Source organism: Phycodurus eques, chromosome 14 (genome assembly GCF_024500275.1).
Source record: "Phycodurus eques isolate BA_2022a chromosome 14, UOR_Pequ_1.1, whole genome shotgun sequence".
In the NCBI taxonomy this organism is placed as follows: domain Eukaryota; kingdom Metazoa; phylum Chordata; class Actinopteri; order Syngnathiformes; family Syngnathidae; genus Phycodurus; species Phycodurus eques.
Genome location: NC_084538.1, coordinates 10,068,777 through 10,087,024, shown reverse-complemented (window position 1 = coordinate 10,087,024; position 18,248 = coordinate 10,068,777). Strand labels below are relative to the sequence as shown.

At 40.9% G+C, this 18,248-nt stretch overlaps 1 protein-coding gene and 1 long non-coding RNA gene across 3 annotated transcripts in view; one reads left to right on the top strand and one right to left on the bottom strand.

Moving 5' to 3' along the window:
- Positions 1-18,248, top strand: part of ltk (leukocyte receptor tyrosine kinase) — a 75,870-nt gene that overhangs the window by 44,378 nt on the left and 13,244 nt on the right. For both annotated transcript variants that reach the window (XR_009769841.1, XM_061697192.1), the window contains exons 12-22: positions 29-203; positions 1,634-1,784; positions 1,873-1,995; positions 2,849-3,005; positions 6,746-6,931; positions 7,537-7,635; positions 10,318-10,479; positions 12,075-12,185; positions 16,204-16,390; positions 17,539-17,629; positions 17,819-17,883. Coding sequence is in view for 1 of the 2 variants with exons in the window: in XM_061697192.1 (XP_061553176.1) it covers positions 29-203; positions 1,634-1,784; positions 1,873-1,995; positions 2,849-3,005; positions 6,746-6,931; positions 7,537-7,635; positions 10,318-10,479; positions 12,075-12,185; positions 16,204-16,390; positions 17,539-17,629; positions 17,819-17,883 (1,507 nt within the window). In the remaining variant the exon portion in view is untranslated. The remainder of the gene's footprint in view (positions 1-28; positions 204-1,633; positions 1,785-1,872; positions 1,996-2,848; positions 3,006-6,745; positions 6,932-7,536; positions 7,636-10,317; positions 10,480-12,074; positions 12,186-16,203; positions 16,391-17,538; positions 17,630-17,818; positions 17,884-18,248) is intronic.
- LOC133413174 (uncharacterized) lies at positions 64-18,007 on the bottom strand. Its single transcript, XR_009769842.1, has 4 exons — positions 17,796-18,007; positions 12,006-12,249; positions 6,784-6,923; positions 64-110 (listed from the first exon to the last, which is right to left on the bottom strand). It is a non-coding gene; the product is annotated as an uncharacterized LOC133413174 (long non-coding RNA).

Genomic DNA, 18,248 nt, shown 5'->3' with positions numbered 1-18,248 from the left:
CTTCTCTGTCCTCCCCAACGTCTTCTAGAAATGTCTCTGATGATGTGGTTTTTCAACTCGTGCGGCGCCAGCGGTCCTTACGGGCCGACCCAGGCCCAGTGTGACAGCACCTACAGGAACAAAAATGTCAGCGTGACTGTGGGGAAGGAAGGACCTTTGAAGGGGGTGCAAATGTGGAGGGTCCCTGCCACCAACAGATACCTGTAAGTCACAGTGATTTATGCCAAACCAGGGCGGCATGGCTCATGTCACATGTCCATTGAGAAATCCTTGTTGGTACCGCAGATGGCAGAAAGTACAATAAACGTGCAATCTTCCTATTGCCATTCATACAAAAGAATAAGTCATAGCTTCCTACGAGTATATCAGGTTTGTGTTCTAAGTCAAATTGTGAGTAAATAGAGACAAGATCATCATTATTTCAGCATTTTTACTTTTTGTGACTTTTTGTTTGGTGTTGTGCCATGAGATTTTTCTAATGTAAAATGGGTGCCTTGGTTTGGATTCTAATAACAGGATTTGTATTGCAACATGGACATGCATGCACATAAAATAAGACCCTGTTATGAACATGCAATTCTGAGAACTCTGACACGCTTATCATGTCACTCCATGTGCATCTCAGATGTCAGCTCACCACAAATTATGGTTCTAATAAAGGCACCAGAGTACATCTTGTGCCTGGAACTATAATGACATGAACTTCTGTTTGGGCAGACTGGATCGTGTTTACACAATAACCACAACTCCCCACAAGATGTGAGGTGTTCTTACATTTTACAAATGAGTTGTGATGATTATTTTTTAAATAAAACGTTTTTATACGGGTAGTGTGTTCAACAGTTGATCGCTTATTTTTTTGTGTGTGACTACTGTCATGACAAAAACAGTATATAGACACACCATACAACACAACATTAAGTACACTTGTACAGTCTAATGAAATTCTGCATTTACAAAGGTTTTTATCATCACTGCAAGAGAGGTATTCATTTTACTAAATGTTTTGCAGTCAATTAGCTTAATGCAAGCACAATGGGAAACACTATAGACGGGCTAATGAATAGCACCAATGTCGTATCGCAGCGTTATAGCCCCATACACAACGATGTCAAGGGTTAGCTGAACACAACCAGTCGTAACACATGCAAATAAAGCAAACAACGATACTCACAGGCACATATTCTTTATCCTCTGCGAAGAACGACAAATATGAGTGTGGTCACTCAGGAGCTGAGACTGTTGCCATGTAGAGTTATGTTGTAATGGCCCCAGGTGGTCAAGGTGCACACACTAGAAGGAGCACCACAGTGTCCATTGAATCGAAGCAAAAAATTTTGCAAAAATTGTTTCATTTATTTGTATTCTATTTAATGTCTTTACTGTATGTTTTTATAAAGTAAAATAGTATAGAGCACTATTTACCTTGCTTAAAAACAATATAATATGTTTGTTGTTTTTTGGGGGATAATATCATTTCCATTCATTTCAGTGGTGAAAGATGATTTGAGATACAAGTGTTTTGAGTAACGAGCATGGTCACAGAACAAATTAAACTTGTATATCAGGGCACCATTCTACTACGTTACCTTCCACCACAGACATTAAGTGTCCGAATCGTTCCTTCATTCAGGATTTCGGCTTATGGAGCCGCAGGAGGGAAAGGGGCCAAAAACCACAACAAACGCAACCACGGCATCTTCATATCGGCTGTGTTTCCTCTGGAGAAAGGGGAATTACTTTACATCTTAGTGGGGCATCAAGGAGAGGATGCATGCCCGGGGGTGAGCATGGCGACCAGCTGAATGAGGGGGACCTTGAATCAAATACTGGATTCACAGTTTTGATTCCTCTTCTTATCTTTTGATGCAGAGAAATTTACAAACCCAGAAGATCTGCCTGGGGGAGTCATCTGTGATCGACACCAGAGGAGAGGCTGACACAGAGTGGTCCGGAGGGGGAGGCGGAGGGGGAGGAGCTACCTTCGTCTTTAAGGTAACGCCATGTGCAGTCTCATTTGCTGCTGATTTGCATGAATATTTCAATAGGCTTACTGAAAAAGAGTGCAAGAGGAATCGTCATGATCAGCTTGAATGACATCTCAATTACTGTGGGGAAGGTGACCGACAAACCATTCCAACTTTTTTTTTTTTTTTTTTTTTTTACATTCAAAATTTCCTAGTTTTCCAACATGTCCACATTTTCCACATAAAAAAAGATACTCGATGAATGAGACATTCAACAAAAAAGTCATCATCAACATCAACAGACATCAACATTCCCAATATAATACCTCCTCCTTCCACATTTCTCAACCAATTCAATCGATGCCAACTTAAAACTGTTCAGCTCATTCAGGACACAAATAAAACTATTAAAAACTTTCCTAAAATTCACACATTTTCACAATAAGATTCCCTGATGAAAATATATTTGACATAGTGAGCTTCCTCTTCCACAGTTCTGGACAAATTCAAGCCATTCTAACGTCAAGTGTCACATTCTAGATTTCAACCCTTCAATTAATTCCACAGCATTCAGTTCACCGGCAGCTCTACAGCATTCACGCACAATTGGGACAGAAATTATTATCATTATCATTATTTCTTTTGGAATCACATCGCCGTTGAAAATTTACATATTTTAGTTGTCCTGAAGATAACCCCTCAAAACTCAAATCAGCAAAAATCATGTTAAATTAACACCTTTTTGGCAGGATCAATCAAAACCGAGCATTACTATCTTTGCTGAAATAGTTAATTTTCAGGTTATCGAAAACTGTGGGTGCAGCACATCACACGTAAATAGCCAAAAATGCCAAATCATTTGGATGATGCTGTCTTATCAGATGCAGGGCGACGAGCTGGTTCCCTTGCTGATTGCGGCCGGCGGAGGAGGAAATGCCTACATGGAAGACTCAGAGTCCAGTTTGGATCAGATACCACTGGAACAGTTTGAGAACAGCACCACAGCGCCCAGCACCAACGGTCAAACTGGCGCTGCAGGTATGGATGTGAAACAAAACAAAAAACAAATCTTCTCATTTAACTGCATTCATTCTGACCGGGTCCTGAAATGTCAGCTTGAATCACTTTAACCATCATATATTTCGTCCTGCTTACCCGTACAATCAATGTAAATCAAATCTGGTTTTCACTGAGGCTGCTTTTTATGCACAGCTGGCTTCAAATGTGTGGTTTTACTGACATTTTACATAATAAGGACAACAAACAATGTACACACACTTAAGTATAAATTACTTGTTATACCGCTGATGTCTTTTGACGCTGAGGATAGGGTTCCAGCTGATGTTTTTGGCTTTGCAAGGCAATCTAATTGCTGTGATCTATTTCCGACGTGGCGGCACGGTGGCCGACTGGTTAGAGCGTCGGCCTCACAGTTCTGAGGACCTGGGTTCAATCCCCGGCCCCGACTGTGTGGAGTTTGCATGTTCTCCCCGTGCCTGCGTGGGTTTTCTCCGGGCACTCCAGTTTCCTCCCACATCCCAAAAACATGCATTAATTGGAGACTCTAAATTGCCCGTAGGTGTGACTGTGAGTGCGAATGGTTGTTTGTTTGTATGTGCCCTGCGATTGGCTGGCAACCAGTTCAGGGTGTACCCCGCCTCCTGCCCGATGACAGCTGGGATAGGCTCCAGCACGCCCGCGACCCTAGTGAGGAGAAGCGGCTCAGAAAATGGATGGATGGATGGATATTTCCGACGTCCCTGTATTTACTGTGAGGAAAAAAGCAGTACAGTGTTCCCTCGCTCTATCGCCGTTCACCTATTGGAGGATGAGTGCATTGTAGTTTCTTTTTTTCATATTCACACAGTGCAAAATTCGCCATATTGCGGGATTTTGAGTGTATGTTATATTTTATTCTTGTGGCAAAAATAAACGCTTGTATTCCAACACATACAGCCAGTGGATGACAGTACGACAAGAATGACACTCAGTAGAGCGCAGTCTGTGACACGTTTGTCCAAGGAGAGAGCAGGACTTGGTGTACAGGCCAAATAAATTTCCATGTAACCTGATTAGAAAAAATAATAAACTTGTGGCTGATTGAATACCTCTCTGATTGTGTCAATCTAAGCCAAGCAGCAAATTTGTAGTCTCAATATTTTAACAAGAAACCACACAATCATTCACACAGTTTTTCAGTTTTGGCTCTTTGTTAGTTTTGGGTCAGATGCTAATGGAAGTGGAAAATTAGTTCAACAAAGGGCCTCAAATTAGACCTAATTTTGTGTTACATAGATGTACTGACTTGGACTTATTGGTACCATGTGTTTCCATTTCCCTGAACAATGTGTCTGCCCTGCACCAATCACAATTTACACCTACCGTACTGCCAGCAACAACGTGAGGTTGTTTTTTTTCTTCTTCTAGATTTATTATACCTACGGTATTATAGTCACTCAATGGGAAATTCAATTCACACTTAGATGAATTAGTATTGCACACTGCATGTAGAACCAGAGACCTGCAAAGAGAAATTCAAATTGAAAGAGGTGTGCAAAGAGTGCTGCACCACTTGAACTGGGGTAGTTGAGACGATGCCTTGTTCCAGGGCACCTCAACAATAGCCAGTCAGCAAACTGGCATCTCTCCAACATCTAGTTGTTTTGGCATTTTTAAGTTTTTTTTTGGTGTTATTTGTTGTTGTTTGTTGTTGTTTTTTTTGTTGTTGTTTTTTTTTGTACCGGCCTCTCTGACTACCAAGGACACGTTTATCTTTGGAGTGGATTATTTCCAGGATCAGTTCCTCATACATCGGTGCCTTGAGATACGAGTTTCATTTGCTCTGTACGCTCGTAACTCAAACCACTAAAATCTCAAGTTATCTTTCCCCATTGAAATGAATGGAAATGCCATTAATCCATTCCAGCCTCCAAAAATGTTTGTAATTTGTTTTGAGTAAGAAATATAGCATTCTATAATGTTGTACACAAAAAAACATCTGGTATTAACATAAAATCTAACGTAAAGAAATTAAACAGTTTTTGCCATTTTTTTTGTTTGATTGAATGGACATTGTGCTTCTCCTTCTGATGTGTGTGCCTTGGCCACCTGGGGGCAGTATAATACAAACATATGGATATACAGTACTGTACGTGGAAACAGTCTCAACTCCTCAGTAAGCAGCAGTAATATTAGCCGTTCTCCGCGAAGGATAAAAAATATTTATACTATGTGTTATAATATTAATGAATTTTTTAAATATATATATTCTTTTTTTCTCTCTACATGTGTTGCTCCAATGTTTGTGTTCAAATATTAACCCTTAAAGGGTTATAACACCACAACACAAATGCTGTTCATTAGCCCATCCATTGCATTTCCCATTATGTGTTAGCAGTGAGCTAACAGACCTTAAAGCATAGTTGTGTGATTGTTTTGAAATTCTCGCATCAGTTACATTTTAATTTGTGTATCCTCTGTGGAGGATCCCATTATCTACTGGCGCCATATGATTGTCTTAATTACATGAGAATGAAAAATAGGTTTTCTCTGCAAACATAATTGAATGCAGTTGCAAGAAACATAAATTTTGTCACACACAGGTCTCAGTGCTAGTGCTTTGTCTCAATGAATGCCTCTGGAGCCAGTTCTCAATAAAACACCAATAAGGGGCTCACAAGCAGTGCTGGCGCCAAATATTCAGCAAAAAAGGTTCAATAGTACCTTCAATTTAAAGATCTACTGGGCAATTTTCCCGTAAATTTAAACAGCTCAAGTTAGCTGACATTTTCCTGTCAAAATATAAAATATAGAGTTACAATTCAACAAATTTATTACAACAGCAAATGCATAGACAGATCTGTGAAAATTATTGCAAAATGAGAAGCAGATGTTGAAGTTTTTCTTGCCTCATTTAATAAAAAGTAAGCCCCCACGGTTCAACATTTGCAAAGAGACTAGATGCACACTCTGTATACTTAGGTTAAAGAATGACAAATACTACTACTAAGACTCTGGTTGGGCATCACTTGGTTTTTGGGGGGGTATTTTTGTCTCAATTAAATGCAGAATGCAGCTTTTGTTACCAGGACTTTCCAGGGCAGCGCAAGGGCTTTGCGACAGACAGAGTGAGCGGCTAGTAGGTGTTGCCAATTTCGCAACTTTGTGGATTGAAAACATTTATATAATAAATACAAGTGATGAGCAACTTACATGTAATGGTGGTATTGGAGACCTCTGGAGACTCTGAGACGGGAATGTTCCCAAACTCTTGTATGGTACAAACCTCTAAGGTTGAACACAATCCTTTCCAGACCAACAATTTGTGCCAGATTATAATTTTACCAGAACAGAATATAGGGGAAATTGAAGTGATGTGTTCGAGAGGACTGCCTTTACTATCATAAAACCTTTCACAGTAACATTTCAATTTTATTACAGTACCTGTCACAGTGTAAAAAGAAGCTTTAGCAGATAAAAGTAAAACATAAAACAATAAAATGTGTTATATACTTTAAATTTGAAGACAGGGACTATGCGTAAAGAGGATTACTGCTTGTAAAGAAAGTTGCAATTCATGCATTTCACTTTAAAACATTCTTAACTGTCATACAAGTATAAAAAGAAGTCAACCACTTGTAAAAAAATATAGTGCCTCCTCTGTATCTTTAGACCAAACTCTTACAGTCCCCTTGAGGTTCTGCCGTCAGCCCGTAAATAACATTACTAGCATAACTAATAACTGACATTCTTTGTGTGTTATGTTGGTGTCCTCCCAGGTGGAGGTGGAGGCTGGAAAGATGCTCCTACGTCTCACCTGGTGGCCGGCAAGTCCCTGGCAGAAGGTGCCGACGGGGGTGCAGCGTGCCTTTTGTCAAAGTCCAAACTGGGCTGGTCCACCAACGGGGGGTTCGGAGGCGGAGGTGGCGCCTGCACGGCTGGAGGAGGCGGAGCTGGCTACAGAGGTAAAAAAACCCAAAAAATTCAGTTATTACTTATTGCTTTCAAAGACCGAGACAGAAATATAACTGTTGTTAAAATTTTACTGTATGTACAAAAGTATTGGGACACCTGACCATTACACCTGAAGCAAGTAATGAAAAACCTTTGTTCAACGATCTATGCCAGTGACGTACAGTGACGGACAGAACATCGAGGTGTTCATCCATTGGATTGTAGAAGATCCAATTAACCTTTGTATTCAAGGTGCTGCCACACATATTAGCTTTGTGTTCAACTAAACGGGCCAATATTCCACACTGAAGAAAATGTGGAAGTAAATTAAGATGGGATCAGTACTTTTTGTGACATTTGTATTTGGTGGTGTGCCACAAGATTTTTCTCATGTAAAACACAGTATGTGCCTTTGCAAAGTTTAGGTTTGGAAACACTGCCCTACTGGTTAGAAAAGTGCCTTTCCCACAAAGTTGAAAGCATAGACTTGCCCCTAATGTCTCAATTGAGATTCGGGGGCAACAAATGAACAAATTGAAAAGGGCTTGTGTCTCCCGAGATTTTTTTCCGACGGGAGGAGGTTTTAAACCATCCTTCTGCATCAATTCTGTGACAGGCGGTGATGCTGCACTGACGGATGACATGAAAGCCGATGGTCGTGATGGGATCTCCTTCATCAATCCAAACGGCGAGATTTACCTGCAGCCTCTGGCAGGTGAGTTTGAATGCATCATAGCAGTGTGAAGGTGTGATAGATCGAATAGCAAGATAAATGATTGAAGGGTTGATGACATCTTGAATTCTGTCCAGAATTTGGACATTGTTGTCATCAAAGGAATTTCCCTTCCTTTTGAAATGCAAATGAACTATTGATGCTGCGCTTCTATGTTGTGCTATGCATCTGTTTAGGGCACTGGTGTCCAAACTAACACGTGGGGGCTATTTGAGGGCCATGTTCCATTTTTAGGGGCCCACGATATATATATATATATATATATATATATATATATATATATATATATCCCTATCTTCGGGCGAGAGGCGGGGTACACCCTGAACTGGTCGCCAGCCAATCGCAGGGCACATATAAACAAACAACCATTTACACTCACAGTCACACCTACAGGCAATTTAGAGTCTTCAGTTAACCTACCGTGCATGTTTTTGGGACGTGGGAGGAAACCGGAGTGCCCGGAGAAAACCCACGCTGGCACGGGGAGAACATGCAAAGTCCACACAGGCGGGGCCGGGATTTGAACCCCGGTCCTCAGAACTGTGAGGCAGATGTGCTAACCAGTCTTCCACCATGGCGTCCAGACACTGGCCCTTCAAGCGAAAATATGAAATCCTGATCTCCATCTCAGCATTCCACATAAGAGATCTATTCTGTTATTCATTTGTGTTAAAATGTCTGACATGCTCACATTTGCTTGTGTACCACAGCTTTGTTTTTGTCTCCATGAGACAACTCGCCATCTGACTGTGATTATCTAATGGGTGGCACATGACTAATTCACGACATCATGCAGCTACTTGTCCTTGCTACAATGCTTAATCTACAAGTTAGAGTCCACGGCACATGAAAGGCATTAGGAATACGACCTAGGGCAAAACTAAACAATTAATGTCAATTTCATCTGCTTCAAACATATTCAATATTTAAAGTTTTTTATGTTATGATTTAAGTTTGAGGTACACCCACCGCCACAACCAAATATGTACCAATACTGTGCCTATACAGACGTAATACAGTACTGCTCAGTTTTGCTGTTTCGATTATTGTTGTTATTTGTTTTTGTGGATAGAACATACAGTATTGTTGCTTTTTTCATAATTTCCAATGAAAAATCATTATGAGGGGTAAACCTATTGAGCTAAAACAATTACATTACACAATATACACAGGTCATATTTTGTTGATCATTTTTTTTGTACTCATATGTGATTACTGTAGTCTTATTCATGCCTGTGAATATTCTCATCCATCCATGTTCTTGTTTTCTCAGTGCATTGATTGTTGTCACAACTGGACTGTTCTGGTTGTCTGAGAAGACATTTCGCCTCTTATCCGAGGGCGCTTTTTTAGTTTATACCCATAGGGTAGATAGAACAGCTTTGTGTGTTGGTGTGGAAGCCCAACTATTCATTGCCTAAGTATAGAGGCACACCCCATCTATGAATAGTATGACTCTTTTGGGATGCCAAATGACAGTCGTTAAGCTACACTGGAGAGGCCTCTGCCAGCTAACGACAGGCGTTTGGGTGGACTCACCCCTGTTAATGTTCCATTCGGTTGTAACAATGGTTGTAGCGGCACCCGAAGGCCAAAAGTGTCTGCGTTTGTGTGTGTGTTTGTTTGTTATTAGTTTGAGGATAAATTATTAATGTCTTTGGAAGGGATTTATGGACAGTATTGTAGGTGGGGTATAGGCGTATATGTCGTTAGCCCCTCTGCTCTGTTTAGAGATGGTTTCTCTACATTAACATTTCTCAACCTCTTTTAAACCATCTGTCTGTCTTCTATGTCCAGAATATGTAGGGACAAAAATCTACAGTCCAAATGGCAGAGGCTGTTTACATTCAGGGTGTGCATTGATTTCGCTCTTAAAGTTATTGACCAGAATAAATAAATATGTTCTGAATAATGCTTTGCTCTTCGAAGCTGAGTATCAGATCCAGAGGTAAATACCTGAAAACAAAACAGAAATGTTCTTGTAGAAATCATTTTCATCTTTTGATGCCAAACATAAATGTTTTCAGCATAATGCAAAACTAAAGGAATATTTGTCTTCACTGTTCCAATACTCTTGGATCAGGGATGGGCAAACCTATAAGGAAAGCTCCGTTCTTCACTGTTTGTTTGTCTTCCTAAAATTGGTTAACTAAGATGTGTTTGTTATTTAAAATTCATTTATCTCATTAAATTAATGCATTTATTGTGAATGATTTTATTTTATTTTTTACAAAAACATTTTTTTTAAATTCATTAAATAATTTATAGATATATTTATAGTAAATAATATAAGAAATAGTAAAATAAAACAATTCACACTTAACATTTTGATAACTGTAAATAAAAAATATAAATGGTAAAATTAAAATATGAAAATGAATTCATATTTTATTATTAAAATACACTCTTTTACATATTTTAACTTTATTTATAGATTTTTTTACCCTATCTTTCAAAAACCTGGCCCATGTGCCCATTTTATAAATCAAACATGGCCCTTTAGCACAAAGGTTTGCTCACGCCGGATGTAGATAATAAAAAAAAAAAAAGTATGATAATTACATGTTGATGAAAACATCAGTGTTGACTGTAGCTCTTTAGCAACTGTCTCAGCTCCCTGAACGCACACAGCTAATATGAATTTGTTTTACTTGTTTCTTCTAGCCATGGAGAGTCATGGCGAGTGTGAAATCAAAGTGCAGCTGAACTGCAGCTACTGTCAGTCCCAGAGCTGCAAGCAGGATGAAGACACACATCTCATCCTCTGCCTGTGCCACGATGACGAGATTCTGGCCAGCGACAACGTCACGTGCGTTGATACAGTAGGTGAGGAAATACCTTCAAGTATTGGTGACCGTATACAGTATTACTGTCTCTGAATTGTAATACTTCTCCTTCTGCAATACTTTCGAGTTACTTTCATTTAATACAGTGATGACCTTGGCTTACAGATGGCAAAACAAGATTATACATAACTATAGACCTGTTCATAATGTTTCTAAAGGATGGGTACCAGAGTACTTTTTCTAAAAACTTGTCTTTGGGGTTGCACTGCCAGATAAATGTTTACGTTTTCTAAATCGAAATTAATCCAGAACTGGTGGGTGAGGAGGATAAATCGAAATAGTAGTAATAAATAGTTGTGCTAAAACGATTTCAAGACTGACTCGTCTAAATTTCTAAATTTCAATCTACGAGTTGTGGAAGACATCTTGGTGGTAGAGAAGAAGGCTTAAATCTTAATTCAAGTTATTAATTCAGTTTTCTCAATCACTCTGTCTTGGTCAAATGTCATTGGAGGGAAGCAGTATACAGACTTGGATAAAGAGTCAGTTGCTAAAATTTTTTACATGTTTCTTTCAGCCCTCCTGATATGCTTTACCATGGCCTTGTTCCAGATGTACAGTATTTTCATCTATTCAATATTTTGAGGGGATCGAATGTCAGCTGGGAAGAAACCTACGGCTTCTTCCCACCTTTCAAAAAACAAGCATGTTAGGTTCATTGGAGAGGCTTGAGCTCAGGGTCGAAAATGAGCCGGAACCTATCACAACTGAATTTGGGCGAGAGGTGGTGGACACCCTAGACTGGACGCGCCTGACAATTGCAGAGAATATGTGAACCACCATTCACACCTTGGACAATTCAGTCTTAAGTGAACATGCATGCATGTTTTTGTAATGTGGGAGGAAGCCTGAGTACCCAGAGAAAACCCCCGCAAGCACAGGGAGAAATTGCCTGAGCTGAGATTCAAACCGGAAACCTCTCATATATGAGGCAGACATGCAAACCACTAGCTCACGATGCTGCCCCAGCGTAAACTAAAAACAAGAACAAATAACAATATATAACATTCATTTAGCAGGTATTACGTGCTTAACATGTACCTAAGTAGAGTGACATCACGACCAGGATTGATTAAAAGTGCAAAACCATGAGAAAAGATCCATCCATTTTCTGAGCCGCTTCTCTTCACTAGGGTCGCTGGAGCCTATCCCAGCTGTCATCGGGCAGGAGGCGGGGTCCACCCTGAACTGGTTGCCAGCCAATCGCAGGGCACATAGGAACAAACAACCATTCGCACTCACGCCTACGGGCAATTTAGAGTCTCCAATTAATGCATGTTTTTGGGATGTGGGAGGAAACCGGAGAGCCCGGAGAAAACCCACGCAGGCACGGGGAGAACATTCAAACTCCACACAGGCGGGGCCGGGACTTGAACCCGGGTCCTCAGAACTGTGAGGCTGACGATTTAACCAGTCGGCCGCCGTGCCGCCCATGAGAAAAGATGCAATAAAATTCATTATAACTCACACGTGTCAAGATCCAACTGTATCACCAAATGTCTTTACTTTTAAAATGTGTTACTCCCAACACTGTTGGGATATCGCCTTGACATTTCCATCTTCTTCTTCTTGCAGCTCCTCCAGTCCCGCCTCCTCCGGGCCAGATGTCGACCACGCTGGTCCTGGCCGTGGTCATCTCCACCGTCGTCAGCGGCGTGGTGTTGATCTGCGCCGGAGTCATCCTCAGTAAGAGACTCGTGCAGTTTTGTGCCGACACGGTGTTCGCCAGCTTCCATCGACTGTGAGGTGTCTGCACACATCCGTGGGCACAAACACACCCTTGAGCAAAACGTTGTTCAAGCAGATCTCCTCCACAAATCATGAGAGGAAAAGGTGTCTTTAGAAAGAGGGCATTGCGTTACAATGTGGAAATGCTAATGGTCTTTGTTCACGGACTGTTACACTATGTACATGTTAAAAACAAAACCGTACTGGGAAGTTGAGTCCATTTAGGTAATGACCACTTTTTCATTCCATTTTGAAAGCAGCACACACTGAGCAGTCTGCAAACAACAACAAAGGTTTGGCATATATATATATATATATATATAGAGAGAGAGAGAGAGAGAGAGAGAGAGAGAGAGAGAGAGAGAGAGAGAGAGAGAGAGAGAGAGAGAGAGCTTCCAAGTTTATGAAGTGGCGCTGATCGTTATTCACAAAAGAGGAGGGAAAAACAATGATTTTTGTCCTTTTTTTTTTTACAATTTGTCAGTTTCTGGATTCCATGTCATTGATGTTTTCTAATAAGTGTAGATCAGAACCATTTGCAAAAAGCCACTTGTGATGCTTTAGAATCCCACATACTCTAAGATAATGCTGGCCGAATGCTCTTGCTAATACTTCTAATTAGGTATTATTATTATTATCATTATTATTATTAAAGTACGTTGATATGCTCTTAATTTATATATTCACCGTCAGATTATATTTACCACTTTTGTAGTTCATATTCCGCACATGTACTGCATGAAGCTGCAAAAGACCGTGAGGGATTCCACTGTTATCATTTTGTGCACCTTTGAAACGACCACTGCTTAAATCTAATCTCCACGGCACCATATAACCTGTCTTTGTTTGGAGTACAGCTGGGACTAATAAGTGAGGTTTTCTTTGTTTGACGGGCATCTGGAAGTCGTGCACTGACAAAGCAGGCACTGTAATAGATGACTCCTCTGACACCCGCTATTAAATCATCCTCCATGGAGAATTTGGCAGAACCCAAGCAGAAAAAATACACACACACGACACATACACACACACATGGCACATTCCACCTCTGTTTGCCATTTTTTAGTTTGAAAAACAATTATTCTGTAATCTAATATGCACAGTTGGTGCCATGAATGGTTAAAGTCTCTGGGGGTGAGAACTGCAAATAAACAAACTAGAAGAGCAACCATCATGTGATTATAAACACAGTGGAACTTTTGAGGTTGAACAAAATCTGTTCCACGATCAGGTCAAAATTAAAGAAAAAATATTTACAATCCGACTGGTTAGAGCGTCAGCCTCACAGTTCTGAGGACCCGGGTTCAATCCCCGGCCGCGCCTGTGTGGAGTTTGCATGTTCTCCCCGTGCCTGCGTGGGTTTTTTCCGGGCACTCCGGTTTCCTCCCACATCCCAAACACATGCATGCGAGGTTAATCGAAGACTCGTCATTGCCCGGAGACCGCGGACACCCTGCGGAGGAAACTCATTTTGGTCGCTTGTATCTGCGAACATGTTTTTTTAGTCACAACCCACAGCTCGTGACCAGAGGCAAAGGGAGGAACGTAGATTGACCACTAAATTGAGAGCCTCACCTTTTGGCTATGCTGCTTTTTTACCACAACAGACCGATATAGAGTCCGCATCACCGCAGACGCTTCAGCGATCCGCTTGTCAATCGCGCAGTTCCAAGATACTAAAACTCCTCCACTTGGGGCAGGATCTCATTCCTGACCTGGACAGGTCACTCCACACTTGTTGGGGTTATTGCAGCTGACGGAACTGAACATTTGCAAGATTGCACACATGATGATGAATTGCACTCCAAGCTTGTTTGACTTCCTAGGCATATTTTCCCCAAACACTTTGGTTCAAAATTGTGGTCCAAATTTTGCCAGTTTTGCGGCATTCGACTTTGGAGGTTCCACTCTGCATCGCCTGCATACACCTTTATTCTAGTAGTTGTTCCTTTTCTGATAGACTATGCAAGGTTTCTGATGATTTGTCCTTCTAATGTGTCTTGAGGAGGCAACCAAAATATTAGAAACACTTTTAGTATAATGTAGTGCTTTATTATGATTGTATATCTATGTAAATGCTTCATTTTTGATACAACTTTATATTGGATCAGGTGCATCTATTGTTGTGGCCAATGAATGTATTGTATTTTGACTGCCGCTGCTAATATTTACCATGTAAAGGAGTCCCATAATGATATTCCTGTCATATGAAAACTAAAATAAGATGGTGACAACAGTACATATTCTTTAGGAGTCAAAGGCCAGGCTGTGTAATACTACACAAGTCATCTAGATACAGGTATATGTCTAACTATAAATAAAGTACAACTACAACTGATGACTGACAGTACACATACAATGGTAGCTTGGCCCACTGCTAACAGCAAAGTTTGTAATTGTGTGACGGTGACTAAACGTACACCAAGAAGGATGACGTTTATTGTCTACTTGTGTAATTTAAAAGGAAAGCAAAGCTCCATGGGTTAATGGTGTTTCTTCACCTGAGCTCTCCCCTATGCAGGGAGGTAGTCTGACCCCTGACCCCTGCCCCATGTCCTCCACTTCATCCCCAACCTCCTCCTCGAAATCCTCTTCCTCCTCCTCTACCCCCTTCCTTCCGCCATCTCTACCCTCCCCTCCTCATCCCGCTCCCTCGAGACCCTCGCATCTGCACCGGGCGGTGGCTCGACGGCACCTCTTACCTGCACGCAACGCCCCCCTCCCTGGCAGACTACCAACCTGCATCGGGGCGGCGGCGGGTGAGTCCCAGGTCACGAGTGTAGTCGAGGATTTGTAGCAAAGGAGGAGCGCCCGCATATGCATCCCTTTACATATAACGTGGAATACGTGGCAATACAGTGTTTCCCCCAGCTACAGTATACCGCAGTTTTTTTTGTGGAACGTATCTGTCTTTTGCAGAAATCGCTGCTATATGGTAGGAATCTGTAGTTTATAGAGGTTATTTTTTACGGATTTTTGCAGTATACAGTGGTGGGACAAACAGACACACAAGGAGCTGCAGTAGACTAAAACTCATGCCAAGACGCTCGCACAAGGACAAACCAGCTAAATTCACGATAGTCACTCACAAGGCCACGCCCCTTAGAGGCACACATTCATGACTACAGATGTTGTCGTTTTGACTCAGCTTGTCCCAAAATACAATAATTAGGCTCTATAAAATTATTCCTTTATAGTACATTCTCTTTTATTACATTTCCGTGCTCTTTTTCTTTGTTGCAAGCACATAACGAACAATGGTGGTGTTTTTGGGAGGTTTGAAACGGATTAATGGCATGTGTCATTTCAGTGGTGACTATTGATTTAATTTGAGTAGATTGAGCCACAAGCTTGTTCCCAGAACAAATTAAACTCTTAAGTTAAGTTACCACTGCACTTACCTACTGTAATGTGCTTGCATGTAGGAAAGGAGAACTGTTGATTAAAAGCAAACAAAACAGTGAAATGCATAAATACAATGAGCACACTCACGTAGGACTGCTGTCGACCACAGCTCACGACCAGATGCTCACACGCAGACTCGCCAAGTTCACACCCCAACCCACGAGGCCCCGCCTCTTAAAGGCACTCATCTAACACACAGACACTACAATATGTACAGTATTTCCTCTACATTTTATGCTTGCAATTTTTTTTTGGGGGGGGGGGGGTCAAATACGTTTAAAATATGTTTAAAAAGTGTGTTTTAATAAGTTTAAATGTGTTTTATGAATGTAGGTGTAAAAATATTTTTTTTTAAAAAGGTCTCTCTGTGTTGTGGATTTTCACCTATAGCAGGTGGGTCTAGAACGTATCCCTCGCGATAAATGGGGGTTCACTGTATTTGCATTAGAATGTTTTCAAGGGTTGCTTGCATTATCGCTTCCTTATCCAAAATCAATACAAGGGAAATTATGGTTTTCCTGGCTGTAAACACATTTCAAATATTGTTCTTCCGCTCTGTTATTGTCCCTAGTGTGGCATCGCTGGAAAAACGATCTGCAAGCCGTGAGGGGCCGCCTGCAGAGCCCCGAGTACAAGCTGAGTAAGATCCGCTCCTCCACCATCATGACGGACTACAACCCCAACTACTGCTTTGCCGGGAAGGCCTCGACGCTCAGTGAGCTGAAGGAAGTGCCGCGCAAAAACATCACACTGTTCAGGTACAGCTCCTCTGCACACCAAACAGAGGTCTTTTAAGACTTTTAGTGAGGCTTTAGCACCGCTAATTTAATCATGGAAACAAAACTAGTAGACAATGCCTTGTCAAAGCCAAAAAAAAGTTAGGAAAACAATTACAGCACACTGCATTTTTTGTCCATTTATTAGTTTGCAGGCTACTTTCTGGTTTGCGAAGGATGACCAACAGGCGTTACAAATGATTTGGGAGTGCCTTAAAACAATCCCAAGTTTCGTAACTCAACTGTAAAATGGCTTGAAGTTGAAGTTGTGTAAATTATAACAGGCATATTTTATTTGCAATGGAAAAGCATTGAATTGTTCTGTCTGTCACTGTGTTTTATGGTCAAAAATGGTTTATTATTATTGTTATTTATTAGGAACCGTCAGATTTATGATCATATCGCTGATCGCTGGCATAGATAGAGGAAAAACGATATCTTTATAATGAATAAAGAATTTTTATTTTGAATAATTACCTGCAGCACCCCTGATGATCTTTGAACTCTGGTTAGGAATCACTGCTCTAATCTACACAGTAGACACCATATATTTTTTACACATTCATCATGCTGACGTATACAGTTAAGAGGTAGTTTTAATAAAAGTGGTCACGTACTACTTACGAAAAGTTAGCGATATTCGGCTTTGGGTTGAAATTTCAGGATGAACCTAAAATGCATGATAACCTTTGCAGGTGAACTTAATCAGGCCTTCTCTAAACTTTTGCATGCACATGTTACAATATTTTTTGCATGATTTTCTGTTCTCTAACAAGGAACTAAACGTCAGGTATTCTGATCCATGCACTGACCAATTCGTTTTCAAGGATGTCCACTTCTATGCCTTTCTATGAGTGACTTTTAGAAAATTCTTGGGGGCGTTATAAGGTCACACCTGCGCCCCTTACCAAATGTTCATTGTCACCAGGATGCACACACCTGCAATATTTGGTGAGTTTGAGAGTACGACAAAGCCCTCAATATGACTATTTAGTTGTCATTCGTCTGCACTTTTATCCGATCTGCACCAAAATGTAATTTGTAATTTTTTTATATAGCACATCATGGAATCCCACCTACGGTCTCTAAAGGTCCTGCTTGTGCTCATTTTTCACACTTTGTGCTTGCAGAGCTCTCGGCCACGGCGCCTTCGGTGAGGTGTACGAGGGTCAGATCCTCGGGATGAACGCCGATAATGGCCCCATGCAAGTGGCTATAAAGGTCAGCTACCATTCACAATGTGCACCGAAACGCTTGATGACAACTCATCAGCGGGAGCGATGTTCATTACACATAATCCGCTCAGCAGGGGCGTTCCTGCTCATGGAAAGGTCACACGTGCAGAGGAGACACATTGATACGATGCATTTCATTCGATGACACACACCTGAAGATCTTTCTCTTCCGCAGACTCTTCCGGAAATCTGCTCTGAGCAGGATGAAATGGATTTCCTCATGGAGGCGCTGATTATGAGGTACACGTCCTGCATCTGCTTAATGACACAAAGTGCACTCGGGATACAATACAGAAATTCTCGGTTTATGACAAATTCTGTTCCTACGTTTGCAGCGTAACACCAATTTGTACCTAAGTCGGAACAGAGCGCACCGTAATCTCTCACTAGCCTACCCAAACAAATTACATGAGTAAAGTTCTAATTACAGTAAATATTTATAAGAAAAAGGCCATCTTTATATTGGATCAGGTGCATCTATTGTTGTGGCCAGTGAATGTATTGTATTTTGACTGCCGCTGCTAATATTTACCAAATAAAGGAGTCCCATAATGATATTCCTGTCATATGAAAACTAAAATAAGATGGTGACAACAATACATATT